The following is a 27,205-nucleotide window of genomic DNA, read 5'->3' on the forward strand; positions in this document are numbered from 1 at the left end:
GAGAGACCAGGGATGTTGCCTCAATACGTGTGTGGGGTGAAGGGGGAGGAGACGGAGCCTTTTCTGTGGTGGCTCCTCGCTTTCGCAAGGCACTCTGGAAGGCACCCTCACCCTCACTGAGGGCCGTTTCTACTCCCTGCTGCCGGTTCTGCGACTTTTTCCCTTTTTTTTTTTTTTTACTATTTATTTGATTTATTTCCCTCCTGCTTTCCTCCAAGGAGCTCAAGGTGCCAGCATGGTGTCCCTGCCTCTGTTTTATCCTCACAACAACCTTATGAGGTAGGACGGGCTAAGAGGCAGCGATGGGCCCCCAAAGGCACTCCCACTGGCGGGGTTTGAACCCGGGTCTTTGCCGGGTCCTACTGCCAAGCTTTAAAACTTGGTTGCCGTTTTAGTTTGCTGTTTTTAGGTTTGCTATTAGTTTGTACAGTGGTACCTCTGGTTACTTACTTAATTCGTTCTGGAGGTCCGTACTTAACCTGAAATTGTTCTTAACCTGAAGCACCACTTCAGCTAATGGGGCCTCCTGCTGCTGCCGCGCCGCCGGAGCACGATTTCTGTTCTCATCCTGAAGCAAAGTTCTTAACCCGAGGCACTATTTCTGGGTTAGCGGAGTCTGTAACCCGAAGCGTATGTAACCTGAGGTACCACTGTATTATGATTAATCTGGCCCCTTGCTAGGAATACTTTAGCCAATATTGCAGGGGCACGTGGGGTTCCCTTTCCAACTCCACAGTTATTATTCCAAATAATAAGAATGATAATATAAATTTTATTATTTGAACCCTGGCCATTCGGCTGAGCTGCAGCCATGCAATTTCTTTTCTTTTCCTACTTCCTTCTTTCTTCAACCCAGGAACAGCTGGAATAGCTCAGTCGTGGGAGCGTGAGACTATCAACCTCGGGGTCGTGGGTTCGAGTCCCACGTTGGGCGAAAATATTGCACTGCACGGGGTTGGACTAGATGACCCTCCAGTTGGGTCCCTTCCAGCTACGTACTGTATACGATTCTCTGAATGGGTTAGCAAGATTATAAGGAGGGGCGCGGAGCGGGGTCGGGGCAGGACAATGGGCAGCCTGAGGCTACGGCGGGTGGTCGCTGGGCGACGCCTTCCGCCCCTCGCCTGGGAAATCCACGCGTCGGCGCTCGCGTAACGTCGGAACGGTCTGTACACGTGAACGGGGCGCCGCCGAGACCCCTCCCCCCGCCGCCGCCGCTCGCCCTCCTGCACGTGCCTCCTCGCCCGGCCCCGCCCCCGCACATGTCTCCGCGTTCTGTCCCCGCCCCGTCACGTGCCCGCGCACCGGGCTCCTCGCCTAGCACGTGGCTGGCGGAGCCGCCCGGGCGACCCGGGCGCCTGGCAAGGGCCTAGCCCATTGGCTGGCGGGGCCGCCGCTCAGAGCCGGGGGGCGGGGCTACGGCCGCCGCCGCTGCTGCCGCGACCTTTGTGTCGGGGAAGGAAGAAAGAGCGGGCAGGAGGGCGCAGGTAAAGACCCCCCCCATCTCCGGCTCCGGGGAGGGCGCGGGGGAAGAGGGCGCCTTGCAGGGGGGTGGAGAACCGCGCCTGGGCCACCATTGCACAGCCCCCTCCCTGCAGCATCCTCAATGAGGGCTGGAACCGTCCCGTGTCATGGGCCCTAATTTGACATGCTCCCCCCTTCAGGATCCTCAATGAGGGCTAGAAGCACCCCCGTGTTGCAGGGCCTGATTTGACAGCTCACCTCCAGCATCCTCAATGAGGGCTAGAACCGTCCCGTGTCGTGGGCCCTAATTTGACATGCTCCCCCCTTCAGGATCCTCAATGAGGGCTAGAAGCACCCCCGTGTTGCAGGGCCTGATTTGACAGCTCACCTCCAGCATCCTCAATGAGGGCTAGAACCGTCCCGTGTCATGGGCCCTAATTTGACATGCTCCCCCCTTCAGGATCCTCAATGAGGGCTAGAAGCACCCCCAAGTCATGGGCCATAATTTGACAGGCTCTCCCTTTCAGCATCCTCAATGAGGGCTAGAAGCACCCCCATGTCGTGGGCCATGATTAGGGATCCTCAACGAGGGCTAGAACCGTCCTGTGTCATGGGCCATGATTTGACAGGCTCCCTGCTTCAGGATCCTCAATGAGGACTAGAACTGTCCCGTGTCATGGGCCATGATTAGAGAGTCTCCCCACATCATCATCATCAATGGGGGCTAGAACCGTCCCGTGTCATGGGCCCTAATTTGACATGCTCCCCCCTTCAGGATCCTCAATGAGGGCTAGAAGCACCCCCGTGTTGCAGGGCCTGATTTGACAGCTCACCTCCAGCATCCTCAATGAGGGCTAGAACCTTCCTTATGTCATGGGCCATAATTTGACAGGCTCCCTGCTTCAGGATCCTCAATGAGGGCTAGAAGCACCCCCAAGTCATGGGCCATAATTTGACAGGCTCTCCCTTTCAGCATCCTCAATGAGGGCTAGAAGCACCCCCATGTCGTGGGCCATGATTAGGGATCCTCAACGAGGGCTAGAACCGTCCTGTGTCATGGGCCCTAATTTGACATGCTCCCCCCCCTTCAGGATCCTCAATGAGGGCTAGAAGCACCCCCGTGTTGCAGGGCCTGATTTGACAGCTCACCTCCAGCATCCTCAATGAGGGCTAGAACCGTCCCGTGTCATGGGCCCTAATTTGACATGCTCCCCCCCCCCTTCAGGATCCTCAATGAGGGCTAGAAGCACCCCCGTGTTGCAGGGCCTGATTTGACAGCTCACCTCCAGCATCCTCAATGAGGGCTAGAACCGTCCCGTGTCATGGGCCATAATTTGACAGGCTCCCTGCTTCAGGATCCTCAGTGAGGGCTAGAAGCACCCCCAAGTCATGGGCCATAATTTGACAGGCTCTCCCTTTCAGCATCCTCAATGAGGGCTAGAAGCACCCCCATGTCGTGGGCCATGATTAGGGATCCTCAACGAGGGCTAGAACCGTCCTGTGTCATGGGCCATGATTTGACAGGCTCCCTGCTTCAGGATCCTCAATGAGGACTAGAACCGTCCCGTGTCATGGGCCATGATTAGAGAGTCTCCCCACATCATCATCATCAATGGGGGCTAGAACTGTCCCCATGTCATGGGCCCTAATTTGACATGCTCCCCCCTTCAGCATCCTCAATGAGGGCTAGAAGCACCCCATGTCACGGAGTCTGATTAGACAGGCTCCCCCTTCAAGCACCCCATGTTGTGGGCCCTCATTTGACAGCCTCTCTCCATCCTCATTGGGGACTAGAACTGCTCCAGGTTAAAGGTTCTGATTTGACAGCCCCTTCTTCACCATCCTCAGTGAGGACTAGAGCTACAGGGTCTGGTTTGACAGCCCCCCCCCAGCCCCACGGACTCCCTCCGAAGGTGGTGGGCCTTCCTTCCTTGCCTGTTTTTAAGCAGGGGTTGGGCTGCCATCTACCAGGGATTCTTCAGTTACGATTCCTGCAACGCCGGGGGTTGGACTAGATGACCCCCAGTTCCCACCCTCTTGATTCTATGATTCGCCTTCCTCCATGAGGACTAGGGAGCCCCTTTCATTTGAGTGCCATGAGCTGCCCACCTGCTCCCAGTGTGGGGCAGAAAAGGGGGCTGCTGGCTTTGCACCGCTGATGACAGACCGTTGCCAGGGTCAAATCCCCTCTTAGGTCTCTTGCCTCCCCCAATAATAACAGTTTTCCAAATGACCCCCTTCAAATTCATCTTCTGCCCGTCCTTCCAGGATTGAGATGCTGCTGGTGATGCCTGGAATTTGGATCATAAACAGCAACACCCTAGAGGTCTAGGGCCCTAAGGAAGTCAGATTAGCCACAACCAGAGCCAGGGCCTTCTCAACGCTGGCCCCAGTCTGGTGGAACGCTCTGTCTCTTGAGACCGGGGCCCTGCGGGATCTGATTTCTTTCTGCAGAGCCAGTAAGACAGAGTTGTTCTACCTGGCCTTTGGCTTAGAATCAGCCAAATCTTTCTTTGTCCTTTCTCCTCCTGTGAAGAGGCTGCATCCTAATGTTTTAATGTTGTATTTTAATCTTGTTTTTTAAATTGTGTTTTAATCAACATGTTTTTATTTTTGCTTGTTAGCTGCCCTGAGCCCAGTCTTGGCTGGGGAGGGCGGGGTATAAATAAAATTTATTATTATTATTATTATTATTATTATTATTATTATTACTACCCCAGATGCCCCCACTGCCGTTCAGCTAAATGCCCCCCTTGCCCACCCTGTGCTCTGGGAATGGTGGTGTTCTGTGAGGGTTTTTTAGGGGTGGGTGGCCTCTGTGGTTGTTCCTGGTTATAACCCTGGGAGAAGTGTCCGCTTTGTGGCTCAGGACTGGGGGAACCTCTTAAGGGAGGGGCAGGTGAGGGCACCTATTGCGAGGACTCCTCTGTGGTGGTGGGCGGAAGCAGGAATCATGGATTTTAAAAATACCCTATAAAATTGTAGAGTTGGAAGGGACTCCAAGGGGTCATCTAGCCCAACCCGTTGCAATGTAGGTGTCTCAGCTAAATGTCTGCTGTCCTTGTCCCAGGGTGGCTGTGCTTTCCTGCCTCCCTGCCTGAAACCCAGGACCCTTCCAGGTCGGGAGGAAGGAGGATGGAGTTCTGGAGCGGTCTTGTTTCCTGCTGCTCCAGAAGACAGGACCTGGACCAGTGAATTCAGATTGCAAGAAAGGAGATTCTGTCTAAACATCAAGAAGAACTTTTTGAGGGTAAGAGTTGTTGAGCTGTGGAATGGACTCCCTTGCAACATGAGGGGATATTGGAAGATGGCTCTCCTTTCTTCTCTCAGTCTCTTCTCCAGGCTAAACATACCCAGCTCCTTCAACCGTTCCTCATCAGGCTTGCTTTCCAGACCCTTGATCATCTTGGTTACCCTCCTCTGCCCACATTCTACCTTGTCAACATCTTTCTTAAATTGTGGTGCCCAGAATTGAACACAGTATTCCAGGTGTGGTCTGACCAAGGCAGAATAGACTGGGACTATTACTTCCCTTACGCGGGTGGCGCTGTGGGTTAAACCACAGAGCCTAGGACTTGCCAGTCAGAAGGTCGGCAGTTCGAATCCCCGCAACGGGGTGAGCTCCCAATGCCCCGTCCCTGCTCCTGCCAACCTAGCATGTCAAAGTACAAATAGATAAATAGGTACCGTTCCGGCGGGAAGGTAAACGGCGTTTCTGTGTGCTGCTCTGGTTCGCCAGAAGCGGCTCAGTCATGCTGTACGCCGGCTCCCTCGGCCAGTAAAGTGAGATGAGCGCCACAACCCCAGAGTCGGTCACGACTGGACCGAATGGCCCTTGATCTGGACACTAAACTTCTGTTGATGCAGCCTAGAATAGCATTAGCTTCTTTTGCTGCTGCATCACACGGTTGACTTATGTTTAACTGGTGGTCCACCAAGACCCCTAGATACTTTCCACATGTGCTGCTAATAAGCCAGGTATCCCCCATCCTATATTTGTGCATCTGGTTGTTCTTGCCTAAGTGCAGAACCTCACTCTTGTCCCTACTGAAACTCATTTTGTAAGTTTTGGGCCCAGTTCTCCAATCTGTGAAGGTCATTTTGAATTCTGATTCTGTCGTCTGTGGCATTAGCTACCCCCCCCCCCCCAAGTTTGGTGTCACCTGCATCCCCTCAGCTGCTTAACTGCCCCTCCCCATTTTATTCATGTTGGTACCCCTGTCCTTAAGCTTTTGGAAATGAGCCTTCTGAAAGTGCAGAGTGCGTGCCTGACTGCACTCATCTTACCCTTGCTTGTGTATAATGAAACCCAAGAAAACACGATCACTTCCTTCCAAGGTTCCCAGTGCTTCCACCTCGTTGATCGGTTCCTCTATGTTGGTGAGGACCAGGTCCAAGATAGATGACCCCCTTGTTGCTGCTTCTACCTTCTGGGAAATGAAATTGTCAGCGAGGCAATGGAGGAATTTGTTGGATATTACATTCTTGGCAGAGTTTGCGTTCCAACATATATCAGGGTAGTCAAAGTCTCCTATGACTACAATATCTTTCATTTTTGAATGTTTGGTAACCTGTTCTAGTTAGGCATCGTCTATATCAGACACCCACAGTAAGATCAGTGTTGATTCTTTCTCCTACAGTTTTTACCCATATACTCTCAATCTGTTTTTCATGTTCCAGGTCATGGATTTCTTCACAAGTGTACACATTCTTTACATATAACGCTCCTCTTCCTCCCTTCCTTTTGATCTATTTCTTTTGATCACCTCAATTCCTACATTCCAGTCATTAGTCTTATCCTACCAGGTTTCAGTAATGTCTTTTAGGTCATATTTGCCAACCTGCTGTAAGTGATCAAATTTGTCTTGCTTGTTTCCCATACACTGTGCATTAGTATAGACACAGCTGAAATCACGAGTCCTTCCTCTGCACGCTGCTGCCTCTCCCCCCCTCAGTAGGGAGTCACCTGCCAGCACTGCATGTCTCTTCCTTTTTCTGGGGAGCAGCGGGAACTGCAACCTTTGTTTGTTCTGGGGTTTGAAACTACTGTACTTGCTCTCTTCTGGCTGAAAACCGGTGTCCGAGGTGAGGGCATGGAATCAGTTTTGTAGTTCCAGAGACACAGCAAGGCTCCAGACAGTTTTGCCTTTTTGGGTCACATTCCTCCAGGGTTGGGCGATCTTTCTCCCTAGGGGCACCCCACCTGCGTCTCTTTTCCAGGTCAGTCCATTCCTGTCTAGTGAGAATTTCGTCATCTTGCCCGGTGGCTCGAAGTGTGAATAGGTGGGACTGAAGTCGCTCTACCTTCTTTTCCAGGAAGGCAGCCAGGTTGCACTTGCTGCAGGTGCGGTTTTGCACGTTCTCAGGCAGGAAGACAAACATGGCACACAAGTAGCGCATGCCACAAGCAACCCGATTGTCCTACGTGCACCTTTAAGGCTTGGTTGGAAGAAATCAACAGGCGCCCTGTGAATATTGCTGAGCTTAGTGCCATTGACAGTATGGGATCAGACCTGTTGTACTTTGTGTCCTAGGTCTGTTTTGCATGTGTTTATGTATGTTGTGCCTACACCAGCCTTTGCCCACCTGGTGCCCTCCAGGCACTTACTCCCATCAGCCCCAGCCAGTTCACCAGGATCGGAATTGTAGCTTCTGCCAAGGGGTGATGTGTACCCCTTGATTCCTTTACCTTTGAATGTGGGGAATCTGCTCTGTGTGTATTCAGGGTGATGTGAGGTCACACCCGTGCTGCCCAGTTCACATGTGCAAGTTGACGCTTCTCTTTGCAGGCGCCTTAGTTTTGGAGTGTGCACGGATCATGGCCAATCCCCGAGCACACACCCCCCCCCCCGTCGAAATAGAAGGATCCACACCCTTCCTTAGCATGTGGGGCTGGTGGAAGCCCTGAGCTTTTCTTCCCAAATGCATAGCCATTCATCAGACCGTGTCTTGTTTCCCCAGCTCTCCATGTGGGCCAGTAGCCCAGGACTGCCTCTTCCAGCCGCTTCTGCCGTGTCTGATCTCGCACTCATAACCAGGGTTGCGTCATGTGGGTCCTATTTAGTGGAACCAGTTGAACCAGAAGACAGCTTTTGGGCAGGGACGAGCCCCGGGCAAGCAGAAGGAGGTTGGAGAAAGTTCTGGGAACCAGACAGGCAGCTCTCACGTTGACTCCAGGACTATTTTAAATTTCCCTGCTTAGCCTGCTGCAAACAGGCAGTATCTATGGTGTCCTCAAGGGGCCGTCAAAATGATTTCCATGCCAGATCGGTCAAGGCCCTGATTAACAGCACAACTAGCTTTATGCCACTGTAAGTTGGCTCTTTTCCCCGATGCGTACGAGGGTCCCCCACCCCAAATGCTCCAATCCTTTTCGGCGATGCAGGGGGTTGGACTAGATGAACGCTGGGTTCCCTTTCAACTCTGCAAATCTATGATTCCATGAACTCTTGGCTAGATTCTGAGTTGCCGCTTTGTGCGATCGGAATGGTCCTGCGTGGCTCTTCTCCCTTTCTCGCGGTGAGGTCTTTTGGGTGCAAGGCCACAGATGTTTATCGTCGGGCGGAATAAGAAGTTCGTCACAAGAGGCTGTTGTCACCTGCTCCGTCACCAGCTCATCACTGGGTTTGGCAGCCCTCCATCCCCAACGCCAGTTGCCATGTTTAGTTAAGACGTGGCACATTCAGGACAGATAAAAGAAAAGGAAGTCCTTGTACATTGCATAGTTAATCTGTGGAACTCCCTCCCACAGGAGGCAGCCGTGGCTCCCAGCCTAGATGACTTTAAAAGATGATTGGACAAATTCATGGAGGAGGAGAGGGCTATTGGTGGCTACTAGCCACAATGGCTTTGCTCTGTGCTTCACAGTCAGAGGCAGTGGTGCTTCTGAATCCCAGTTGCCGGAAACCACAGGAGGGGAGAGTTGCTCTTGTGGTCGGATCCTGCTTGTGGGTTTCCCTTTGGGGCATCTGTTTGGTGACTTGGCAAGTGCATGTGCGAAAGGCCTCTGTTGAGTGGAAAGCTCTCTGCTTGAGGTGCCACCATTCCTCTGCTTCAAGGAATCTATTAAGCTGGGGTATTTGATATTGGCTCCCTCGGCCAGTAAAGCGAGATGAGCGCCGTAACCCCAGAGTCGGTCACGACTGGACCTAATGGTCAGGGGTCCCTTTACCTTTATTTGATATTTAATAATAATAATAAAAATTATTTATAACCCGCCCTCCCCGGCCAGAGCCGGGCTCAGGGCGGCTAACATCTGTAAAATTACAGTAAAAACATAATAAGAAAAAAACAACCAATTTGAAATACAGGTTAAAATGCAATTTAAAATGCAGCCTCATTTTAAAAGTAGCCCATAGATCAAAACCATAAGGGGAGGGAAGCATAAGGGTCAGGCTGAGTCCAAACCAAAGGCCAGGCGGAACAGCTCTGTCTTGCAGGCTCTGCGGAAAGATGTCAAGTCCCACAGGGCCCTAGTCTCTTGTGACAGAGCATTCCAAGTTGGGGCCAGTACTGAAAAGGCCCTGGCCCTAGTTGAGACCAGTCTAACCACCTTGCGACCTGGGACCTCCAAAATGTTGTCATTTGTGGACCTTAAGGTCCCCCGCGGGGCATACCAGGAGAGGCGGTCCCTAGGCCGCAATTTGCATCACCATCACCTTTTCCTTTAGCTTACTGATCTGCATGGATGACCCAGCAGTGTTGCTCTTTTTTGAATTTGCTCTTTTTTTTGCAGTTCTTGTGAGATGTGGGTTCAGATTCTCCCTCTGCTGTGGTTTGGGTTTTGTGACCCTGGTCACTGCTGCATCCATCAGCCTCAGTTTCCTTTTTTGCGAATTATAGAAATGCGTCATGATGTTGCAGGAAGGAGCAAATTCCATACAGGTTAAAGGAAAATGCTTTGCAAATGGAAATTGCTGCATGAGGGATTCATTATAATGGGCTGGGCTAGACTTTGCTTGTTTTTTCTGCGCTGCATTTTTCATCGCCCTGGATTTTGGGTTCCTGCTGAATCGCTGGCAGAAACTGGCTGCTTACTGTGCCTCTTTTGGTGAAGAGTAGCCACACACCCGCTTAGGCTGGGGGTTGGGTTGGGGGGGGGGTAATGGCCCAGAGCTGACCGAGCTTAACAGAAGCTCTCGCAGGACAAAATCCTCTTTCTTGCTCCAGGAATAGTCCGGGGCAGCAAAGTGCCGTTCCCTACGTGCTTTCTCTTCTTACAAGTTGAAAGGCCAGCCCAGAAAAGTTCTCCACGTTGTTGTGGGGTGGGAAAACACTGCGTTAAAAATGCAGCTCCAGCAATTCCGGGTACAACGACGTTCACCCCCCATCGTTCTGCCCGGATACTGAGGTCCAGCTCCGAGGGCCTTGTAGCAGTTCCCTCGCTGTGAGAAGCCAAGTTACAGGGAACCAGGCAGAGGGCCTTCTCGGTAGTGGCACCCGCCCTGTGGAATGCCCTCCCACCAGATGTCAAAGAGACAAACAACTACCAGACTTTTAGAAGACATCTGAAGGCAGCCTTGTTTAGGGAAGCTTTTAATGTTTAATAGGTTTTGTATGGTTGGATAGTGTTCTCGAGATGGATAGTGTTCTCGAAGCTACCAGCATGAGTTCGACCAAACGGCGGGAGGCAGTGGAAGACAGAAGTGCCTGGTGTGCTCTGGTCCATGGAGTCACGAAGAGTCGGACACGACTAAACGACTAAACAACAACAACAATTTTAATATTCTGTTGGAAGCTGCCCAGAGTGGCTGGGGAAACCCAGCCAGATGGGCGGGGTATAAATATTATTATTATTATTATTATTATTATTACTACTGTACGGTCTGGGGGCTGCAAGCTTGGCCCGGGCTTGGCATCCCGTACCTCCAGATCACACCTTTCTGTCCCCAGAATCTGAAGCATGGCTTTGCATTTTGCGAATCCGGGGGCTGCTTCCCAGTTTCAGGCATAGGAGCCAACTCCTAAGGGCTGAGGTCCCTTCGACCCCAGGTTGATGGACATTGCCATTCAAATGGTGTGTGTCTTGTTAGCAATTATGCAGGGTGGGGCTTACCTGCTCCCACCCCCGATATTTTATAATATAATATTTTATTCAAGTTGGCACTTCTGGTTTCAGGACAGGACAGGTAAAAGGAAGGACTTCTTCCGGCAGCACGGGCACCAAGCTAGATGGAGGAGGTAGCAGTGATTCTGTAAACCTCCTGACCTGTAGGAGGAGAGAGGGCTCTTGCGCTCAGATCCTGATTGCAGGTTTCCCACAGGTGTCTTGGTCAGGATGCTTGGCCTGATCCAGAAATAATAATAATAATAATAATAATAATAATAATAATAATTTATTATTTGTACCCTGCCCATCTGGCTGGGTTTCCCCAGCCACTCTGGGCGGCTTCCATAGAAACCAAAAATACAGTAAAATATCACAGATTAAAAACTTCCCTGAACAGGGCTGCCTTAAAATGTCTTCTAAATGTCAGGTAGTTATTTATCGCTTTGACATCTGATGGGAGGGCGTTCCACAGGGCGGGCGCCACTACCGAGAAGGCCCTCTGCCTGGTTCCCTGTAGCTTTGCTTCTCGCAATGAGGGAACCGCCGGAAGGCCCTCGGCGCTGGACCTCAGCGTCTGGGCAGAACGATGGGGGTGGAGACGCTCCTTCAGGTATACTGGGCTGAGGCCGTTTAGGGCTTTAAAGGTCAACACCAGCACTTTGAATTGCGCTCGGAAACGTACTGGGAGCCAATGTAGGTCTTTCAAGACCGGTGTTATGTGGTCTTGGCGGCCGCCCCCAGTCACCAGTCTAGCTGCCGCATTCTGGATTAGTTGTAGTTTCCGAGTCACCTTCAAAGGTAGCCCCACGTAGAGCGCATTGCAGTAGTCCAAGCGGGAGATAACTACAGCATGCACCACTCTGGCGAGACAGTCCGTGGGCAGGTAGGGTCTCAGCCTGCGTACAAGGCTCTTCTTAGGATCCTGGAGGAACTGTGGATACGCACAGCTGGCCCAGGCTTTTCTCTGGGAATTCCCAGCAGCAAGAGGGACTGGCCCCAACAAAGGCATCTCCTTCACTGCTGAGACAATCCAAGCTGCTTGGCTGCCTTTTTATACCTAGGCACCCTTTGCGTAGTGGCACCCGCAGAGGGTTTCCCAGAGGGTTTCAGAAAGTTTGCTGCTGAGACTAGACGTTTCGAAAAGCTTCACTGATTTGAACAATAGAATCCTGGAACTGTAGTGTTGGAAAAGCACCCTGAGAGTAATCTAATCCATGGGTAGGCAAACTAAGGACCAATTGCCTTCTAAATCCGGCCCGCAGACGGTCCGAATCAGCGTGTTTTTACATGAGTAGAATGTGTCCTTTTATTTAAAATGCATCTCTGGGTTATTTGTGGGGCATAGGAATTCGTTCATTGTCCCCCCCCCAAATATAGTCCAGCCCCCTGCAAGGTCTGAGGGACAGTGGACCGGCCCCCTGCTGAAAAAGTTTGCTGAGCCCTGATCTAGCCCAACTTCTTGCAATGCAGGAATCACAACTAAGGGGCAGGGGCACAAGTGGGGTCCTCCCCGCCCCCCAGAGCAGTGCGCCGTGTTGTGATGGGGGGGCTTAATTTTGTAGGTGCCGCAGGACTCATGTTTTCTCGTGCCAAATCTTCCTTGGCTTCCTGATGGAAGAAGTTAGGATGTTTCCGCCTGGAGGCAGGCAGTGGCTTTTCCGAGAGAGAATCGAGAGTTTCACTTCCCGTTGGTGCCTCCCCATAGAATTGTCAAATTGCAGAGTTTGCAAGGGCCCCCATGGGTCATCTAGTTCAACCCCCTGCAATGCAGGAATCTCAGCTGAGGCACCCATGACGGGTGGCTACCTGATCTCTGCTTAAAAACCTCCAAGGCAGGAGAGTCTCAAAACCTCTCATGAGAGTCTGTTTCCGCCCTGGGAACAGCTCCTCCAGAGCATTCCCCTGTTCCAACAAGCTTGCGACTCGGTCAGAAAGAAAGGAAGGAAAGGAAGGAAAGGAAAGGAAAGGAAAGGAAAGGAAGGAGGAAGGAAGGAAGGAAGAAAAAGGATGGATGGAAGGAAGGAAGGAAGGAAGGAAGGAAGGAAGGAAGGAAGGAATGGGAAGGAAGGAAGGAAGGAAGGAAGGAAGGAAGGAAGGAAAGAAAGAGGAAGGAAGAAATGAAGGAAGGAAGGAAAAGGAGTGAAGGAAGGAGTGAAGAAAGGAAGGAAAAAGAAGGAAGGAAGGAAGGAAAGAAAGAGGAAGGAAGCAAGGAAGCTAGCTTGTTTGGCAGTGCTTGTGTTTTTTAGAAACCCATGCTGGGTCTTCCAAACTATTTTATTTTTTGTGCTCCTGGAACAACACAAAACTGTTGGGACCGGAAGCGAAAGCCGGAAGATGCGTCCGCCTTCCCTGTCAGGAGGGAAGGGGGACTCTCCCTTTGTCTGCCCGTGTCTCATGCCTGATCCAGATTTAGTTCTGCCTGCCTCCTGCTCCCCTTGCCTGGGTGGGAGGGAGGTGTGGCAAGGGTGCGTGGGGAGAAGATGATGAATGGAGCGCGCTCTCTCTTTCCCTTCCTCCAGCTGCGCCTCATGTGTGTGCTGCTCCATGTGACGCCGCGCTTCTAAGCTGTGTCCATATATAGACAGCGGAGTCTCTGCCTCCCACCCCCCCATGTGCAAGCACGCATGAGAGGGGGGGCGCCTCTCTCCCCTCCCCTCTCCTACAACTTTCCCATGGCAGATCAGACGGCCCTGCCCCTAGACACATCCCCGCACGTCCAGTTATGGCGGAAAGGTTATTTTCTCCCCGGCTTGGCTGGAGAGGGGAGCTGAGCCCTCGCCACAGATGATGGAGAGAGGAAGCCTTTGAGGTAGGGATTTCGGACGGCAAAGTCGGAAGGGTGAGTGCCGAGCAGGTATGTGGGGCTCCCTCGAGCGAAGGAGGGGAGGCTGGCGGCTTGTGGGGTTGCGATATATCAATGGTGGACCTTTGGGTACGGCTGGCGTCGTGGGCATGCCTCGTTCCGTCTTCGACATCTCATTCTCACTGCGGCTTTTGGGAATTTTTTTGGGGGGGGGGGGCACCCAGACACGCGCATCTTCCCGGCTGACCCCCAGATCTCTGCGTCGCCCACTGATTTTTTATTTTATTGCTTGCATTTATATGCCAGCTTTTATTACCTCCTAGGAGCCCAAGGGGGGCACCCATTCCTCTCCCCCACATCATTTAAACCCCGCAACAACAACCCTGTGAGCTAGGCTAGGGCCACATGGTCACACCCAGTGAGCTTCATGCCTGAGTAGGGGGATTCGAACCCCGCTTTCCCAAGTCTTATTCCGGCGCTCTAACCATTACACCACACTACCTTTCCTGATTTTTTTCCTCCTAGAAGCTTGGAGATGTATGGAAGCTCCGGGTAGGGCGTTCTTACCGCCATTTCTTTTGTCAGACGGACAATGGGGTGGTTCTGTGCCAGGTTTCTGTGCACCTGCCTAATTCATCATCCCCACAATTTAGGTGCGACCTCGTTCTTGGCGCCCCGGAATTGTGGCACAGTTCCCAGAACGCCACAGGGGGCGAGAGTATGGGAGCACACCCTTGGCTTGTGGGCAGCGGGTGAATTTTGCTTTTTAAGGTGGTGGTGGTGGGGGGTGCAAGGCAGAAGAGGCGGAACCGTCTGGGAGGTCTGCCCCGGCGGTTTTGGACCAGGGTTTCCGCCTGCCCTGCAGGGAACAACCTGAGCGCGCACACCTGCCTACATCAGCTGCCGCTTTCCTGCATTGCAAAGGGGTTGGACTAGATGACTCTTGGGGGTCCCTTCCATAGCTGCCAACTTTCCCCTTTTTTAAAGGGAAATTCCCTTATTCCGAATAGGATTCCTCGCAAGAAAAGGGAAAAGTTATGGTCCCTTCCCAGCTCTGCAGTTCTGCGACACGCCTCCACCCTGGCCGGATCCATAAAATTATAACTGTGGCGCTGTGGCAGGGGTGGGGCAGAGGCTGAGCCCCACAGAGTGCAGCCTCCCTCCCCAGTGGCGTAGCGTGGGGGGTGCAGGGGGGGCCGGCCGCACCGGGCGCAACATCTGGGGGTTAGGGTTAGGGGGCGCAAATCCACTGGTTATGGGGCGCAAATCCACGGGTTAGGGGGTGCAAATTACTTGCCTTGCCCCGGGTGCTGACAACCCACGCTACGCCACTGTCCCTCCCTTCCCCCAAGGAAGGCGGCGGCAGTGGGGGGTGGGGACAGGGACGCATGCCTATACGCGAGGTGCGTGTGGGTCTCTGTGTACTGGGAACACGCTGTACACCATTGCGTAATCTTTGGCTCTGCTCGGAAAAACGTAGTAATTGAGCCTGCCTCTCTCCTGCCCCCCCCCCCCCCAGTCTGGGCGGGGTGTAAACAAAAGCACATGGCTGGCCAGCTGACTGTGGCTGGCGAGGAACCCTTGGCTGCTGCGTGTGGCAAGAGGAAGCATGTGGACTGGAGGGAGGAGGAGGAGGAAGGAGCACGCTCCCCACTTGAGAAAAAGCCCATATTGTGGTTGAATTCTGCAGGAAAGGGGGCGGAATAAGTGCCTGAGGACGTAGTTGTTTGAATAATAATAATAATAATAATAATGGTAATAATTTATTATTTTTACCCGACCCATCTGGCTGGGTTTCCCCAGCCACTCTGGGTGGCTTCCAACAAAAGATTAAAAAATACTTTTTTTTTTAGTTTTTTTATTCAAAATTAAAACAAGACATATTATCCAAAAACATATCATCCTTGTTTCCCCCCCCACATTTTTCCTCCCTCCCCCCCCACAACCCCCCCCCCCGACTTCCCTCAGTTCCAGTCTTTGGTTTCTCTGAGACTGCTGTTTTCTGCATGTTACAAAGTTGTAACTAAAAATAATAATAAAAAATATGTTAAAACACCAGTCATTCAAAACTTCCCTAAACAGGGCTGCCTCCATCTACAAGGACTTAAGGGCAGCCTTGCTCAAAGATTTAATTCTCTCAGCTTACAGGGTACTTGATTATTCACTTTCCTCCGTTTTATTTATTTATTTATTTATACCTACCTACCTACCTTGCTTTTCGCCCTGACAGGGACTCAAGGCGGCTTACGAATAAAATAAGAGGAGCTAAAAACATAGAGATAGAATAAAAATCATTTAAAAAACCCAATTAAACATTAATGCAATTAAAACTCTGTGTTTAATATATAAATACTGTAATATGCACATATAAAATATATGGAAGTGGCATTGCAAGGGGTTGGACTAGATGGCCCTTGGGGTCCCTTTCCAATTCTATGAAAATATAATTGCAAGAAATAATAATAATAATAATAATAATAATAATAATAATAATATTCTGCCCATCTGACTGGGTTGGGCAGCTCCCAACAAAATATTAAAAACACGCTGAAACATCAACCCTTAATAACTGAACAGGGCGGCCTTCAGGTGTCTTCTAAAAGCCACCCAAAAAACGGCACAGCACCAGCCCTTTCACTCAAACCAGTCCATTCAAGGCCTCTTGGAATAAAAGAGTTTTCACCTGCCGGCAGAAGCCGGTCTAACTTCTCTTGGAAGGTGCTTGGGAGCAGCCACCACCGAGAAGGCCGTATCCTGCATCCCCACCAAGGGGACCTGAGAAGGTGCGGGGGCTGAGAGAAGGGCCTCCCGCAAAGATCCCCAAACCCGGGCAAGGTTCCTATGTGGGAATAGGGTATTTCAGGCAGCTTCGACCTAAGTGGTGTAGGACTTTGTAGGAGCTCGAAAAGTTAAATCCTTCAGGAGAGCAATTTTTTATTTGAGAGAATGCATAGTTATTTTAACTGTGCAACGCTTTCTTTTTGTTGTTGTTGTTGTTGTTTTATTGTTGTTGTATCTTTGGCCACACAGATTAATTAATTCATTAGTAATAAAGTATTGGTGCAACACTGCAGGGTGGGCGGGCTGGATGGATGTAGGCAAATTTAACGGAGGTGCCACTTAGAAGCAGTTTTGACGTGCGCTGGGGAAAGCTGTCCTACCGGCTACCAGTGCCAGGATTGCATGCAACTCGAGTCCAGCGTGAACCCTGTGATTCCTGTATGGCAGGGGGTTGGACTAGATGACCGTTGGGGGTCCCCTTCCAACCCCCCCTCCCCTCCCCTCAGTTCTGTGATTCTATGAATCGCTATCTGCGGTGGGGAAGTGTCTTCTTCCCCTTCTTCTGATTCCTCTCTGAGATTCTCTTTATTTATTGATTGTGTTTCTATCCCACCTTTTTCTACAAGGAGCTCAAGGTGGTAAAACATGGGTTTTCTCCCCACAACAACCTTGTGTGGTATGTTAGACTGGGAGGCAGGGACAGTGGCCCAGGGTCGCCCAGTGACTTGGCTTAATTTATTTATTCTTCGTTTTATAAAGCTTATACACGGACTGACATTTTTAAAAGCAAAACAAAAAAACCTCAAACCAGTTTAAAAAAAGGTAAAACGGTAAAAGCAAGGAAAGCAAACAACCACACATTAATGCGTACAAAAGACAAAATGCTGAAACAAATTATTCAAGGCCGAGTCAGATTTGAATCCTGGTCTCTACCAGGTCAAGAGTCCAGCGCTCTGACCACTATGCGGCACTGCCTCTCTTAAGTGTGCAAGGAAAACTTGTGAGCAAGATCCCTTGCGCATTCACCTGCACAAATCCCCTTCTTAAATGTGCCGAATGTGTGAATGCTTGCATGCGTTTGTGGCTGCTGGATGTTGCTGTGTTTGCGTCCTCTGAAACAAAGTTCCCTATTGTGTTAGGAACCGTCTTGCATGTGACAACCCTTTAGATATATGATAGCCACCTTCGGATCCCTGTAGGGGAGGAGACGGAGAGAAGATAGGCATCTGAAGGGCTGTCACATGGAATTTGGATCACGCTTGTTTTCTGCTGCTCGGGAGGGCGTGACCTGAACCGAGGGATTAAAATGTCCAGAAAGGAGATTCTGATGGAACATTAGTAAAAACTGTAAGAGCCGTTCAAGAGTGGGACAGACTACCTTGGAAGCGTGGAGGTTTTTAAGCAGAGGTTGGAGGGCGGTCTGCCGCGGATGCTTTAGCTGTGATTTTAGCATTGCAGGGTTTGGACTAGATGCCCCTCAGAGGTCCCTTCCAGCTGTAGAATTCCACATGTCTAAGACAAAGCAGGGACGCTGGTGGCGCTGTGGGTTAAACCACAGAGCCTAGGGCTTGCCGATCAGAAGGTCGGCGGTTCGAATCCCCGCTACGGGGTGAGCTCCCGTTGCTCAGTCCCTGCTCCTGCCAACCTAGCAGTTTGAAAGCACGTCAGAGTGCAAGTAGATAAATAGGTACCACTCCAGCGGGAAGGTAAACGGCGTTTCCGTGCACTGCTCTGGCTCGCCAGAAGCGGCTTAGTCCTGCTGGCCACATGACCCGGAAGCTGTACACCGGCTCCCTTGGCCAGTAAAGCGAGATGAGCGCGGCAACCCCAGAGTCAGCCACGACTGGACCTAATGGTCAGGGGTCCCTTTACCTTTATAACACGAAGACAATTGTGACTTCAAGGAAGAATGGGAACTTTTTACAAATTACTTAAAATGACAACAAAATGATCTGGACTCCTTGGCAGGTTTTGAATAAACACCCACAAATTTATTAGTTGAACGCATGATAGATAAGGCAAGGATATGTACAATTTTATAGCATGCAGAGAACAATACTGTATGTGCAAAGAAACCAGAGAGGGGAGCTGAGGAAAGTCCGGGGTGGGGGGGGGAGAGGGAGGGATGGGGGGGAAGGGGGGGAAATAATGTAATTGATAATTTGGACTGGTAATTTGTTAGGTTGAAATTGTTTAATGAAAATATTTTAAAAAGAAAAAGAAAATTTAAAATGTGCCCATGACCGCCCCCCCAAGGCCCAGAGGAACCCTTCATTTCACATTGCTAGCCAGGAACATTCTCCTGCGTCGATTGAACCTGTGGCACTCCCTTTTGGGCCCGGATCCTGCTTGCAGGTTTCCCAATAGGGGCATCCGGTCAGCCACTGCAAGAGCAGGACGCTGGATTAGGTGGATCGCTGGCCTGATCATCAGCCGGGCTCTTCTTATGGAGCTTCCAGGTCCAGAGGCAGTCTACCTGGACTTGCCACTTCTTGAGGTTGTTTGGCCACTGCGAGACCAGGACGCTGGGCAGGATGGGCCCTGACCCAGCAGCCAGGCTCTTCCCCACGTTCTCAGCTGCGTGCTCCCTACGCAAGCAAGACGAGGCTGGGTGGCCAAGCCCCAGAAAGCATCCGCCCAGCTAGGTGTGAGGCTCTGGAGCAGCAGCAGCAGCAGCAGCAGCAGCCTCCTTGTTATGTAATAGCTAGCCCTCCCTGTTTCAGTGCAGGAGGAGCAGGGCAGAGCAGCTGCTTCTAATCTGCAGCCTGCTCCCGCTTTCGGTTTTCTGCCGCCTGGCCCTTCCTTCCGCGTGTCCTCGAGCACATGGCAAGGCAAGAGGCGGAGGAGGAGGCAGACACATTGCGGGCCGTGTGCCCCGCCACCCCCTCCCTCCCTCGCTGGCGCTGGCAAGGTGGAACTTTGCACAGACGCACATTCTCATGCATAGAGTGCTCCTGCTAAAACCAGGTTGCCGTGCTCATCCTGCAAAGGGAGTCGAGGCAGCAGCCAAATGCCTCGTGGGCCTCCTCAAGAGTCACCGTGTTGCGGAGTTGGAAGGGACCACGAGGCTCATCTCCTCGAACCTGCAAGTCAGGAATATTTTGCCCAACCCACAGCCCTGAGAATGCGGCAGCTAGACTGGGGACTGGGAGCGGCCGCCAAGACCACATAACACCCATCTTGAAATACCTACAGTGGCTCCCAGGACGTTTCCGAGCACAATTCAAAGTGTTGGTGCTGACCTTGAAAGCCCTAAACGGCCTCGGCCCAGGATACCTGAAGGAGCATCTCCACCCCCATCGTTCTGCCTGGACACTGAGGTCCAGCTCCAAGGGCCTTCTGGCCGTTCCCTCCCTGCGAGAAGCCAAGTTACAGGGAACCAGGCAGAGGGCCTTCTCGGTGGTGGCACCCGCCCTGTGGAACGCCCTCCCACCAGATGTCAAAGAGAAAAACAACTGCAGTGGTACCTCAGGTTAAGTACTTAATTCGTTCCGGAGGTCCGTACTTAACCTGAAACTGTTCTTAACCTGAAACACCACTTTAGCTAATGGGGCCTCCTGCTGCCGCCGTGCCGCTGGAGCACGATTTCTGTTCTCATCCCGAAGCAAACTTCTTAACCTGAAGCACTATTTCTGGGTTAGTGGAGTCTGTAACCTGAAGCGTATGTAACCTGAAGTACCACTGTACCAGACTTTTCGAAGACATCTGAAGGCAGCCCTGTTTAGGGAAGCTTTTAATGTTTGATGCATTACTGTATTTTAATATTGTGTTGAAAGCCGCCCAAAGTGGCTGGGGAAGCCCAGCCAGATGGGCGGGGTATAAATAAATTATTATTATTATGATCATTATTATTATTATTATGAGTCTCATGCTCTACCAATTAAGCGAGCCATGATTATTTACTTGCCATTTGCATGGTTCTCCTCCCCCTTGCCCTTTAAACCATCACAAATGCGACAACCCTGTGAGGTAGGTCCAGCCGCGAGCAAGTGACAATCCCGGTGAGCATATGGCCGAGTCAGGGATCTGAACCCTGGTCTCTACTCCCGCCATCCTAGCCACTATGCCACGCTGCTTCCATTTAGCCCTGGAGGTCACCGGGCACCACCTCCCTGCCTCTTAGGCCAGCTTACCTCGCAGGACTGTTGTGAGCTTAAAGATTGTGGTGTTTACAGGATGGAGAACAAAGTTCAATGCATTGGGTTCCTTGGAGGAAAGAATAATGAGTAAAGGCTAAGCCTGTTTGTCTACTGTAGTCCTGACGCTTATCTGAATTCTCCTCCCTCCCAGTTTCAGCCTGTTCTGGCCTGTCTGCAAGCAAGGGGAACAATGAACTCCCCCCCCCCTTTGCCTCCTGCCACACTTTCTTGGCAGCAGCAGAAGCCGCTATTGATTTCTCCCTCTGACCTCTTTCTCCCAAGACAGCAGAGAAGGAAGTGAGGAAGCCTGTTTCTGGAAGGCCTTTCGTGACAGCTTGTTCCTCCGTACAAAATGAAACCTGTCAGTAGGGGGGAAATCGTGGGGAGCCAAAGGCATCCAGCACGGTCACTTCCCCCATCGTGCAGATCTTCCGTGTGCAAAGGGGTTGGGCTGGATGACCCCTGAGTTCCCTCCTGACGACACCGTTCTGTGATTCGAGGAGTGTTTGGTCCTGGGAGCACATGCACTCTCCCAGCTTTTAAGTGCCAAGCACTGCATTGACCTCCTCCTCCTCACAAAGTTACACTATGGAACTCCCTGCCACAGGAGGCAGCCGTGGCCACCAGTCTAGATGACTTTAAAAGAGGATTGGACAAATTCATGGAGGAGGAGAGGGCTATTGATGGCTACTAGCTAGGGTGGCTCTGCTCTGAAGACCAGTTGCAGAAAACCACAGGAGGGGAGAGTTACTTTTGTGCTCAGATCCTGCCTGCTGGCTTCCCACAATGGGCATCTGATTGGCCACTGTGAGAACAGGATGCTGGACTAGATGGGCTCCCTTTGGCCTGATCCTGCACCAGAGTTCTTCTTAAGTTTTCCAACCTACAGTGGTACCTCTGGATGCGAACGGGATCTGTTCCGGAGCCCGTCTGCATCCTAAGTAGAACGTAACCCATGACTGCGCGAGTTGCGATCCGCCGCTACAACGCATGCGTGTGATGTCATTTTGAGCATCTGCGCATGTGCAAGCGGTGAGTGCGTTACTTCCGGGTCGCCGCGGAGCGTAACCTGAAAACGCTCCACCTGAAGCACATTTATCCCAAGGTATGACTAGTTTCTTCTTCTTTAAAGAATAAGGCTGGTGGTTTCCCCACGGTTAGTGAATCTGCAGATCCCTAAAGCATGGGTAGGCAAACTAAGGCCCGGGGGCCGGATCCGGCCCAGTCGCCTTCTAAATCCAGCCCATGGACAGTCCGGGAATCAGCGTGTTTTTACATGAGTAGAATGTGTCCTTTTATTTAAAATGCACCTCTGGGTTATTTGTGGGGCATAGGAATTCGTTCATCCCCCCCCCCCCAAAAAAATAGTCCGCCCCCCTACAAGGTCTGAGGGACAGTGGACTGGCCCCCTGCTGAAAAGGTTTGCTGACCCCTGCCTTAAAGACTCCCTCGAGAGGTTGTGGTCTCTATTTCCTTGGAGGTTTCTAAGCAGAGGTCAGGTGGTCATCTGTCAGGGATTCGTGGCAGGGCTTGGACTGGATGACCCTTGGGGTCCGTTCCAACTCGACAGTTCTACGATGCTAAGTTCTCCTGTTCCACTAACACCCTGCTTTTGTCTCTCTGCCCCTCAGGAACCCAGGAGAGTCTCAGCCATGCCTTCGGACAAGACCTCTCCTCTTGTGCACCCTTCTAAGCCTGGGAAGGAGAAGACCGCCCTGCCTGGGTCCCTGAAGGCAGGCAGCCCCGATTCTGAGGGCCACACGGAGCAGTCTAAACCCACGATGACGAGAGGCTCTGGCAGGAGGCCTCGCCCTCCTGCGAGCGAAGGGGAGAAGGACTCTGGATTTTCAGGTACAGACCCTCCCAGTGGTTGCCCCCTTGCTGTCAGGCTAAGAGCGGGACCGTGGGGCTGCAGTGTGACCAGAAAAGGAGGCCTCTTTCCCCACTCGGATTCGAGAGGCCTTCTTGTCTAGCTCCTTGCAGCCCGGAGGCAGAGAGACCGGCTACTCAAGCATGGCAGCATCTTCCTTGGCCGACATTTTTTATTTATTTTATCTATAATTTTTTTTACACCGCTTGAGAGTGTAAATACAGGGTGGTAAAGAGTGCAGAGAGAATAATTGGGTGCACTCTTCCCACCTTAGATCAAATCTGTGCTGTAAGGTGCAGAGATAGCGCAGGATAGTACAGTGGTGCCCCGCAAGACGAATGCCTCGCAAGACGAAAAACTCGCTAGACGAAAGAGTTTTCCGTTTTTTGAGTCGTTCCGCAAGACGAATTTCCCTATGGGCTTGCTTCGCAAGACGAAACGTCTTGCGAGTTCTTGCGAGTTTGTTTCCTTTTTCTTAAAGCCGCTAAGCCGTTAATAGCCGCTAAGCCGTTAATAGCCGCTAATAGCCGTGCTTCACAAGACGAAAAAACCGCAAGACGAAGAGACTCGCGGAACGGATTAATTTCGTCTTGCAAGGCACCACTGTATGCACCCCGGAAATGATCTCTTTCAGTTTCTGCCTTCTGGAAGAAGGTATAGGGTTATAAAGACCAGGACTAGCCGCCTGAGAAACAGTTTCTACGCAAATGCAATTCTGGTTCTAAATGCAGCATAAGGAGTCTCTATAGTATATTGTGCCTGGCGTGCTCTGGTCCACTGGGTCACAAAGAGTCGGACACGACTAAACAACAACAACAACAACAATAGTATATTGTATTTTAAAATGGGGTTTCAGAGTTTTTAGGGGTTTTTGAATGTTTTATGTAGATTTCCAGTTTCATTGTTCTGTATGGGACATTGACAATAAAAATATCGTATATCGTACAAACAAACCTTAAAGCGGTTTACAAGAAAAGATAAAGCAGTATACTTGTCACCAAGAAAAAGAAACGGCAACAACAATTTATAACTTTTCAAAAAGTTAAAATAACGGTAAAAACAGATTGGAACTCTCATCTAGTTAGGCTTGCCCAGGTGAGAAGGTTTTTAGCAGGTACCAAAAAGAGCACCGTGAAGGCACCTGCCTGATTTCATGAGGCAGGGAGTTCCAAAGCTACATTTGTATGTGGCTCCCACCAGCACATCTCAGCCTGAGCACGTGCAGAAAGAGGGCAGCCAGAGACAGGCCCCGGAATGAATGTCACCCTGGAAATATGGTTTGGTTATGCGATGGCCTGCTTCTACGGAGAGGAAGCTGGATAATTTGAGAGGGGATTGTTAGTTCATGTTAACATCAGCTGATACTTACTTGAGAAGGGGGCGAAGGATTTCCTTGTCATCCTGCAACACCGACCTGAGAAGGTGCCGCTGTCGAGAAAAAGAGAGAGCAAGCGACTTCGGAGATTGATTTCAAAGTCGTGACACCAAGCACCATGACCTGCAATTATGGGTTCTATTCATGGGTCTTCTGTGTTGCACCCTTTCCAAAGCTTTTGTTGTCTGACCAACGTTTTGCATAAACCACACAAGTGCAGCTACAACTGGTTGAAGTTTTTTTTTTAAAAATACACATCTTGTGGGTCAACTAGGTTGTTGAGCAGGTTCACCCTGCAGATCACAGGTTTCCTTTCGCAGCTTGGTGCATTGCTAAGAAGAGCGGTTCTTTTCAGTCTCAGAGGTTGGTGTAACAATATTTGAAGGGATAACCTCTGCTCACAAGAGAGTTTCATACTTAAGACGCTCCTAGATTGGCAGTCTCCTTAAGTCAGAGCAATCCCACCTGGGTAAATGGAGATGAGGATGTGAACTGTCAAAGTCTTATATTTGGCATTCCGGTCTGTCGACTCCCTTTACAGTGGTACCTTGGGTTAAGTACTTAATTCGTTCCGGAGGTCCGTTCTTAACCTGAAACTGCTCTTAACCTGAAGCACCACTTTAGCTAATGGGGCCTCCTGCTGCTGCCGCGCCACCGGAGCACGATTTCTGTTCTCATTCTGAAGCAAACTTCTTAACCCGAAGCACTATTTCTGGGTTAGCGGAGTCTGTAACCTGAAGCGCATGTAACCTGAAGCGTATGTAACCTGAGGTACCACTGTATAATGTAGCACTGGATTTTATTTTATTTATTTCTTACATTTACATCGCATCTTCCCCACCGAGGAGCCCAAGGTGGTGCACATGGTTCCCCATTCAGCCCCCACAACAACAACCCTGCGAGGTGGTTTAGGCTAAGAGGCAGTGACTGGCCCAAGGCTTCATGGCTGAGTGGGGATTCGAACCCTGGTCTCTCGAGTCCTAGTCCGGCACTCTAACCACTGCACCACACTGGTTCTCAGATACGTTTCTGCCTGGTTTAGATTGGAGGAGAGGCACCCGTCTAATCTCTGGCAAAGCCGTCCTCCGTTCTCCCTCCTTGGGGGTTAACGCAGGTGCTTCATCAGGCAGGGGTCAGGGGCTCCTGGGTGAGGGAATGAGGAAGGGCTGCTGGCTGCTGCTGAGGGTTTACTGATTGTCCTGCTTTTCCCTTCCTGACTGCCTTAACCCCTCCTCTCCCCCATCCCTCTTTGGCAGACGAGAGCTCGGAGCACCTGAGCGCGGTGGAGCAGACAGACGCAGAGGACCAGCCTGCCTACCCATTGCGCCAGGGGGGCACGTTGCAGCGGGCGGCGCAGAAAGGGCACGGGGGGCTTGCGGGCGGCGCCTTCCCTGGCCTCACCCCTGTTTACATCGTCAAAAACATTATCCTCAAACAGGTAGCCCCTTTTCGCTCCCAGGCGCGGCCCACTCATCGCCGTGGTCCGCTTTGCAAAGTACAGGAGGGAAGGTCCCTGCCCCGAGGGGTGTGCAAGTCACGGGAGCCCCCAGTGGATTACGGGGAGGGACGGAGTTTCATCCACCCGGTGGCCTTTTTCTCTGACTTTTTGTTCTCTGCTCTTCCTCCTTGCAGCCCCACGCAGCCTCCCCTGCCACCCAGCTCTTGGCCTGGAATGGCCAGCACCCTCTCAGCAGCACCCAGGGCTCTCCCACCCATGTTCTCTTGATCCAGCCGCCATCGGGACCCTTGAAGCCGCTGCTTCCCGGCCAGAAGTCTCCCACCAAGGGCGCTGCCTACCTCCCCATCCTCAGCACCTACCCCAAAATCGCTCCTCACCCGGGCTGTGACCCGCAGGCCAAGGTCCTGGGAGGGTCCACCCCGGCAGGAGGGGCCAGTAAGAACAAACGCTTCTGCCTGGAGGAGGCCTGGGTGTCGTCTTCCGAAGCTGCCGCCCCGAAAGGCAGCAGGGAGAAGCAGCGCAAGGAAGCGCCCGCCGCTTCCTCCGGACATCTCCTCGGCCCAGAGGTGCTTTCCCAGAACACGGTGTCCTCCTCCACGGGACTGGACTCGGCTGAGGGCAGGATGATCTCCAGAGCCTCCAAAAAGCTGGGCTGCAGCAGCTCGGGGAAGCAGCGCCGCTTCCACAACACAGTGGAGGTCCTGCGGAAGTCAGGCTTGCTGGGCATCACGTTGAGGACCAAGGAGCTGATCCGGCAGAACAACAGCACCCAGTGGGAGCTGGCCGAGCTGCGAGAGCACGCCCAGCTCCTGTGCGAGGCCGTCCAGAGCAATGACTTCCGCGCCTGGGCCCGCCTCCAGGAGGCCATGGACCGCTCTGCCAGCTACTGGGCCAAAAAGGGGGCCAGATCCTCTTACGCACACGCCTGGCAGCAGAGGCCGGCGGCCGAGCCCACAGGCCCCACCACGGAGACCGCCGGGGAGCCGCTGCCCAGCTCGCCCATGAACCTGTCGCCCACGCCGGACACTTCAGAGCACGTGGCGCTGCCTTAGCTCCTCTGCCATCATGCCCTGGGCTGGAAGGGTGTTGCTCTGGAAGAAAACCTCTTCGCAAGAATTTGTGTCTTGGCCTCCAAGCCCTCAGCATCCCCAGCCTCTTGCCGTTGGTGAGGCTGAAGAGGCCAGTGTGGAAGGCCAGATTCGGCCCCTCCTGACTGGACTGCTGACCTTTCAGTGGGTTTGTTGGCTGTTGAAGCCTGCTGTGCGCTTGTGGAGGGTTCCTGAGATAATTTTTGGACTCCGATAAAATAATCTCAGCATGGGGAATTGGGTTGGGCCGGGCTCTGCTGGCCCAGTTTAGGATTGAAATAGCAGAGGAATTGTGTTCCTAGAGGCCGACAGGGCGAGGCCTTGGGCAGCCGGCACAGAAGGGTGCAGCTGCTTTTGTATTGATTCATCCCATTTGCTCTCAGCTGGGATTTCGGAGCAGCAAATGTTTTAATATTTGAAACAGCCAGCCCTGAGAGGAAGATGGAGAGAGCAATGTGGCCAAGGCCCGTCTAAGGAAGTGTATTTTAACTCATGCCTCCCTGGTAAGGAGCGCTCTCTCCTGCACACTAAGTTGCTCCTTTGCTACAAAAGGAGTCTGTTTCCGTCTTGACAGAATAGCCTCCGCTCACCCATTTTCTGGTTTTGGGGGAAGCGATTCAATGATGCTCAGACTGAAGGGTCTAGCGAGCGACATTCTGCCCCGTTAGGAGTTCTGCCTCACTAAAAGCTTGTTTTGCTCTGCTGCCGACAGAAGATGGTCCAATAATAATAAAGAAATGATGATGGTGATGATGATAATCTGGTGTGTTATTAACTGTAAAAGGTCACCCCGCCTCTTTCCATTGCTGTTTGTGGTGAGAAAGAGTTTGCCCCTTTGGGGGCTTTCCTCTAGGTCAGGACCCATGGAAGCCTGGCAGTCTCTCTAGTGAAATGGGATGGCGGGAGGGTAAGACGCTGGATTTCTTCCCTCTCCCTTTGCCAGTGGATGTTGCAAAGAAAACAAATGGGGACTATTTCCATTTCTGTCTTCACCTTCATTTGTTTGATGCCTAATGTGATTGAAATCGAATGCAAATAGTGTGTTGTGGATTTCTTCAGCCACTGCACCAGTCAGCTTTATTTCGGTCTGAGGAAAAGCATGCCTGCGTTATCAAGGCTGGATGCCTGATTTAGCAAGAAGATACCGGATCCAGTTTGCATTTGAAGGTGAACCTAC

At 51.7% G+C, this 27,205-nt stretch overlaps 1 protein-coding gene across 1 annotated transcript; it reads left to right on the top strand.

Moving 5' to 3' along the window:
- Positions 1 to 12: 12 nt before the first annotated feature.
- On the top strand, positions 13 to 26,778 carry CIPC (CLOCK interacting pacemaker; the record flags this gene model as incomplete). Its single annotated transcript, XM_081016706.1, has 6 exons — positions 13 to 27; positions 1,374 to 1,487; positions 4,535 to 4,714; positions 21,868 to 22,087; positions 24,738 to 24,919; positions 25,114 to 26,778. 6 exons carry the CDS (start codon positions 13 to 15, stop codon positions 25,990 to 25,992), a joined length of 1,590 nt encoding a protein of 529 aa, XP_080872832.1. The 3' UTR covers positions 25,993 to 26,778.
- Between the last annotated feature and the right edge of the window lie 427 nt (positions 26,779 to 27,205).

The sequence above is a fragment of the Podarcis pityusensis genome (assembly GCF_964106645.2).
Source record: "Podarcis pityusensis genome assembly, chromosome: 8".
Classification (NCBI taxonomy): domain Eukaryota; kingdom Metazoa; phylum Chordata; class Lepidosauria; order Squamata; family Lacertidae; genus Podarcis; species Podarcis pityusensis.